A 7,259-nucleotide genomic window follows, 5' to 3' on the forward strand; every position below is an offset into this window, starting at 1 on the left:
GACTGTGCCCGTTCATTTACAGCGCACAGGGGCCTGCTCTGTTTAATCTGAAGGCCCCGAGCAAGTTTAATTCACCTGGCAACACAAGCTAGCTGAAATATGAGTGGTTAAAACCTCTACAATAATAAATGGTTATTTATCAAGTGGCTTTCAATGTTATTTAAAACAACATTTGAAAGCCACTCGACTAAGTGGAAATAATATGACGTAAAGAATACAGAGAATAATTTTGTGAACATATTTATGAAAATAACAAATTTATGTTATTCTCAGACTTTTCTGAGAATGTTTAGGCCAGCAGAGAAGGCCTTGCTGGCCCTGAGGGTCCGCCACTGATTATTCTAGACTTTTTCATGTGGTTTGACAGTCATAATGGCCCTCCAAGGGAAACAGTGATTCCAATGTGGCCCATGACAAAAATGAGTTTGGCACCCCTTTGTTAAATTATAGATTTTTGGAGGGTATTTGATGCACTAAACCGCGTTGCTCGGCAACCTGATCAAATCTCAATTTCCTAAGCATACGTTATGAGCACAGTATTCTGTTAAATTAAATTGATTGGATTGGATAAATGAAAAAATGAATGCAAAGTCACACACGCTGTCAAAGGAGCCTGGAGATGAGCTGCACATCACTGCGATAAATTCCATATTCACGATGCAGGCTAATTTCACAATCAAAGTGTGCCATATTTTCAAAATAGATCATGATGGAATTCACGTCTCGTGAAAACTCCACGGCCTGGAAATTAGGGCCCTCCTCAGACTTGACCAAACCACGCCTCTTTGGTGATTGCGCACATATTTCCAGGTCATGCATGGTGGGTGTGGCAGAAGTCTAGACGGGAGAATGTCTTGAAAGAAAGGCGCAGGAACGGACTTATGCCCCTAAATAACGACGGAGCCATTTTCGAACAAAAATATACAATTTAACTTTATGTCTATTTTTATCAACAACACTTTGTAATAATTACTTTTAAAGCCGGACTCCTGGCACAGATCATTGCAGTTGCTCATGGCTGTATTGCAGCATAACGAGTAAAGCCAAAGAAATGTTGAATAATTTATCGTGGCATGTGTGAAGTAAAAAAAAAAAAAAAAGGTAATCAGCTGATCCGAGAAAATATTGCATGCCTAGAAAATCCTCGGTCATCTGATTGCCTTGTTTTTGATTTTCAATCTCATGTGTCACTGAAAATTGGAAAACACAAAAAGTTGTTAAAAATCTCCCAACAACTCCATTGAGGAAAGAATTCTCCAAAACATGACTCATTCTTCTCCTTAGTACTTACTCCTTAAGAACTAAACTGAGGCTCAGAGGGGATCGAGCCTTTTCTGTTGCTAGTCCCTCTCTCTGGAATGACCTCCCACTGAGCATTCGGCAAGCCTCCTCGCTGCCCATCTTCAAAACCCGCCTCAAAACTCACTTGTATTCTTTGGCATTTGACTCACCATGACTTAGATTGTTCTTGGTTTTGCTGTTCGGTGCTTTCTACTGTTTTTATTACCGATTTGCTTTACTGTTTGTTGTATATGTTAATTTGCTCCATGTACAGCACTTTGTATGCAGCGATGGCTGTTTGAAAGTGCTCTATAAATACAGTTGAGTTGAGTTGAGACTTAGTAACCGGTTACCCCCCAGAATGTAATTGCCTGTCAGAAAAGATTCGAACATGGCTTGTTTCATACTAAACTCACACTCAACAAAAATATCAACATTTCAGTTCCAATGAATGGTTTTGAAGTGTTGTGAAATGAGACATTTTGTGTCAACTGATACTTAAGCGGAACACTATTCACTAATGTGACTGAAAAAAAAAAGAGTAGGTTCTTGAGTGCCATTCTATGAAATGTTCACCCCCACACCAGATGGTGGTCCCGGAACTAAAAAAAACGGAAGCTATCTTTACCCAACGGCCGACAGGCCTAAAAATAAGGCTGATATATTTTTTTTTCTTCCCATAATCTCAACGTTCATCTTTTTCCTGCGAAAGCTTGATCACAAAATGAAACATACTGCACGAGTTAATTACATTTCTCATGCTAATACATGCCACTAACATGCTTAGAATTCATCCATCTGAATAAGACCCAAGGAGCTAATACATAAATCCGTTTCGTAATCAGAACGAAACATTTATGATGGAAACGGCTAAATCACATCATGGTGGTAACCGTCATGTTTGTTTCAAGCTAAATTGTTTTTTCACCACAATCATGATGTATACGCTTCAAAAGAAAACGATCAGCTTTGTGTGAAGCTCTCAACCTGTACCCAGAATGTTGAATGATGTGCACGCTTCTCCGAAATAGGACAAGAGTTTGGCGTCAATCACTTGACTTTTCATTTGAGATCCTATGGAATTCTTTTGCTCCTCAGCACACAATGTGACTTTGAAATCTTTTTCCTCCTCCACTACCTCCTCCTCTGACTCATCTTCAACTTCCTGAGCCCAGTTGCCTTGAAATACTTCACCCTTCCTCCTACCACTCATCGTCATTTTCAGAGAGCAAATTTCACAAAGCACACGGGTCCCCCGCTGAGGGATCGGCTGTTTGATGAGTGACACCCTCCCTAATTAACGCCATCTCCACCCTGCACATTGGGTCACTTATGAACGCCAGTCTTGTTCTCTTCTGACAATTGTTGTGCTGGATCATCTCAAACTTTTCAGCGTTTTCTCCGGAAGGAAGTGAGCCTGGGTTATTATTATTTAACGGGTGTGCGGAATTTCTATATTTGTCGGCATTCTTCAGCAATTCTTCAAGTTGTGTTTTCTTTTTTTTTTTCCCTATTAGTGGTATTTTTTAAAACATTATGCCAATTCAGTGCTAGGAGCCTTCCAGGAAAGTTGTGCTCATTTTTCAACCAGCATCATGCTTTTCCTGAGGAAGCATTCATCTTCTGCAGCTAGCTTTGATTGTTAAGCATCTGCAACGAGACAAACGTCAGCACCTTCTCGGTGGTGCAACGACGTGAAATACATTGTGCCGAAGTCGCTGTGATATGGTAAATGCAGAATCTTGCATCCCAAAGGTAGTGAGTTGTATTGAACAAAAGGAAGAAACAACAAATTCCAAAGCAAAAACGGTTAACACGTATAATTATGTACACGATGGAAAACTAACCAAAAGAGATGGAGCCACATCAGACGATGCCACAAAATAACAAAGACACAAAATCTGAACGACACAAGTAAAGAAGACCAATAAAGTGTGCCAATGGAGAAACAAAATCTTTCCTTCTCAAAAGAAGAAGAAAAATGGAATCAAGAACACCACAACTACTTCCTTAGACAGGAGTAAACAAGGGAAGTACTGAGTTGGAATAATGGTGTGACAAAGCAAACCATACGATTACCGCAACTGGCAACGGTGGCTAGCAAGCAGTCTTCTTCTGTTTCTCCTGCACTGAAGAGCACAGTTGGATTGTCACAGTCCTCAGGTGTGCGCAGGAGGCCCTACCCAAAACGGAAGCACCGCACAGACCCAGAACCAGAATAATAGAATTTGTTGGATCAGAGGGCATGCTCACTCACTTTCAATGTACACACACAAATGCTGTTCAACATGTATTCAATGTAAGGAAATGTAAGGGAAGAATAAGGGTCATTGTCTTATATGCAAAATAGTAACCACAAAGTTCAGTTCAGAAAGTTTACCTCGAAAAGCCTGCGCAATTCTCTGGCAAACGCACACACACACACACACACACACACACACACACACACACACACACACGCTCCTGCCCTTCATCTGCAGAAGTGGTCTTTAATGAAGTGTGAACAGCACACTGCAACAACCAATCCCCCTCCTCCCTTCCTTCTTCTCCTCCCTCTGTTTTCATCTTCCCTGGTGTCACCCCAGGGAGCCGCAGGAAGAATCGAGCAGAGCGCCACACTCTGAGCCGAGCACAGGAAGCAAAGTGATGGGAGAGTTAATGGGAGAGAGCAAGGTCTTTTTTTTTCCCCTTTGCACCAACATTTCGGCACCCTCAACCCTCTTTAACCCATCTATTATTATGTGATCACAGGGACCTTTTAAGATGGTCTCCCCAGCTGATTGTGACATTGGGTGCCTCGCCGAATTTGCGTGCATCTAAGTGTGCTGTGAAGCAGGTCAGACTTGATGTGCTCGGTGCCCCTCAGCTAAAAGCCGACGCACTCTCACTCATAATAAGCCACCAGAGAATTTGAATTTTCGGGGAAGAAACATCTGGGGTCAGCAAACGTGTGCGTTTGTGTGTACGCCACTTCCAACATGGCAGAATCTCAATATAATCAACAGCAATGTCCCTTTGATCAGGATGAACTGTACCACTCAAAAAACTTCTGAGATTGCACCATCAGGAACAGGTGCCAATTGCATTTGAACCGTTGTGCTCCACAGTATCCGAAAGGATTCCATACTGTGCAAACTGGAGGCTGTGGCTTCACGCCCGCGCCGTGACGTCCGTGCTTTTGCACCTTCTTCCCTTTAAATCCAGCATTCCTTGCTGTCAGAGCCCCTCCTCGCCTTGTCACGATGAAACAAATAATGCCAGCACACTTTGTGGGGAAAGGGGTAATTAAAGTAATGAGATTTCCTTCTCACGGCACCGAAGCATGCCAAGCACACGCAAGTGCATAATTTGCTGTTCCCCTTTTTATTTATTTGGCATTTGCTCCTAAGTTTGTCATTAATGAGCTCATAGAAGCAGTTTTACTTTCTTATACTCCCGATTACAAAGAGTGTGGACTGGAGACCATATTTGTAGTCTTGACTCTTTTTTTTCCAACGCGAGATCCCCACGATTCCAGGCGTGTGCCTGGAAAAACCTACCTGGTTCATCTGTATTAATTTTGACCCATTCAACGCCAATCACGCCACCAGTCATTCGAAAAAAACATGTCTCGCCGCTCAGCTTTTCCAACATGCATCCTGGAAAACCTACCTGGTTTTGCTCATGGGGATTTATAGGCATTAGGAACCTCTTCGTGTTAATCATCTGTTGATTCGGCTTTTGGACATTTGTACATGTTGAAAGTACCAAATGCAGTTGGACTGTTACATGTTTTGTTTTTGTTTCATGTTCAATAAATTCATTGAGAAATGAGTTACTGTTGATCCAGCACCAGATATTAGACATCTTCCTTTTCTCTGTGATGTCAAGGTTTTGCCTTTGAGTTATTAAAGGTCCTCTCTCCATTTGTCTTTCCCACAGCTCCTTTGACAGACAAGCCGCCCAAAATCCTCTCCCCGTCCGAGGGCCAGACCAGCGCCATTGAAATGGCTCTAGGTAAAGAAACACACTGCATGCTAGTGCCGGTACATTTTGTGTGGGAATTATGAGTTTGCCAACAAGTGGGGAAACTGTCTTTACACTCAAGAGATCTAACATACCCATGCTCCACTGGGTCACCTTCTGTTTGCTCAAATGGAATGAATCGACAATTAATCCCAGTGCCTCTTATGAGAAACCATGGCAAGCTTGATTACACATCATGTGGCTGCCTTTGACTGGCATTCTTCTGTCAGGAGATCCTGGGAAAATTCCAGCTCATTGCCTTATTTGAAACAAACAGCCTTTGCAAAAGAGAAAATGGGTCATGGTGGATCTTTTTTTTTCCTCCCCCATTTCTGTGTTAATAGGCGTAAAATGTGGCACTTGGAAAGAGGTGCAGATTACTGTTGCATCAAACTAATGATGGACGGAAAGCTCTTTGAAATGTTTTTTTTTTTTAATTCGTGTCGTTTTGAAGTGTTTTATAATAGATGATTTCAATGCGGCCAAAGAAAAGATTTGTACTTGTTGCCTCCACCAAGCGCAAAAGACAACAACAACAAAAAAAGCAGGGGATTTATGTTTTGGTCACTGTGGTTAGTTAAGTAGTCAGTTAGTTCCCAGGATTACGCATAATCTCTATCCGTAATGCCCACAAAAGTTTTAGAGGCACAGATCTGGATAGTTGAGAGATTTATTTTCACAGTCCACTTGGATTGACACCAAATGTGCCAATACAGTGAAAAAAAGTTGGATTGCTTTGGGGCAGGGTTTCCAATCAAAGAGCAGTGAGTGTGTGTAGCAAATAAGGAGTTGTAAAAAGACGAACTTTGAACCGATCTCATGGAAGCTGTATAGAATCTTAACCTGCAAAACCTCTTCTTGACTTGATCAATTTCAATGATGATCACAGCATCATCGCCAGGCACCCTCAGCAGCTGAGGCAACGTTTAGCATCTTGAAATCACTGAAGCTAAATTTTTCAGTCCATACAGATTCTCATTGATTTGTTGTGCTTCTTGTTGACAATATTCTGGTGCATGCGGCAGAAAGCTTGGCACATGTAATCGATTTTGGTTCAGATAAGCACCGCAAATATAGAAAGGTCAGCAAGTCATGGCTATTGCTAGCAGCTTTTGAATGCTATTCTGTTTCTGTTCCTCAAAATAATTTTTTTGAGGAACTTTTTTTCCACCCCGGCCAAAACTTTAACACCTCTACTTTAACATTGAGATGTTAAAGTCATAAACTGCAAGTTTATGAATAAAATGATTTTGTTATCAGCAAAAGTCAATGCAAAAACGCTATTCCTCATCAACTGTTGTGACATGTTCACAAGCAAACAAGATATTCTATCGAAATGTTGCAAAGCGCTGCATCAGCGGCATCGGTTTAGGAACTTTTGGATCAATATTACATTATTTGTTTCAACGAGGCCCTATTTCTTCCCTTAAAAGTTGTCACACCTCATCAGTCATGATATCTTCAAAGTTAACATGCCTGGAATGTCGAGGTGTAAATTGTGGTCTCGTTAGAAAAAGGAATAGGTCATTTGTGATGAAAAGACACCCCTATCAGTATTTTACAAAAGTGTTGCAAAGAGAGTGTGTCAACTCAAGAGGAGGTTCATTTCATGAGAACATTTGCTAGCATGTATCTTTAGTCAGTCCAACTATAACACGGGGGAACAAAATTGCTTTTTTTTTTTTTTGAGCATGTCAAGTTTTTTTTTCTCCTCAGATTACCCTCCACAAAAGCATAATTTTACTGATTAATTATAGTAAGACTGTTGATTTGACTGGACTCATCTACAACTGCGTGGCAACTTGTTTGTGCAGTCACAATCAAGACAGTGCAGGGAGAGGTGTGTGCAGCTCCCAGTGGGTTGGTACAAACTATTTGCAAAAAGAAAGGGAGCAGAGTAGGAATGAAGAAGATTCCTGTTGACTTTTCTGGGTATACATACATATATATATATATATATATATATATATATA

At 41.2% G+C, this 7,259-nt stretch overlaps 1 protein-coding gene across 2 annotated transcripts in view; it reads left to right on the top strand.

Moving 5' to 3' along the window:
- Nucleotides 1–7,259, top strand: part of LOC109520915 (interleukin-1 receptor accessory protein-like 1) — a 222,431-nt gene that overhangs the window by 144,713 nt on the left and 70,459 nt on the right. For both annotated transcript variants that reach the window (XM_019878514.1, XM_019878515.1), the window contains exon 6: nt 5,203–5,277. In XM_019878514.1, coding sequence (XP_019734073.1) covers nt 5,203–5,277 — 75 coding nt within the window. The remainder of the gene's footprint in view (nt 1–5,202; nt 5,278–7,259) is intronic.

This window comes from Hippocampus comes, unplaced genomic scaffold, assembly GCF_001891065.2.
Source record: "Hippocampus comes isolate QL1 unplaced genomic scaffold, H_comes_QL1_v1.1 scaffold345, whole genome shotgun sequence".
Classification (NCBI taxonomy): domain Eukaryota; kingdom Metazoa; phylum Chordata; class Actinopteri; order Syngnathiformes; family Syngnathidae; genus Hippocampus; species Hippocampus comes.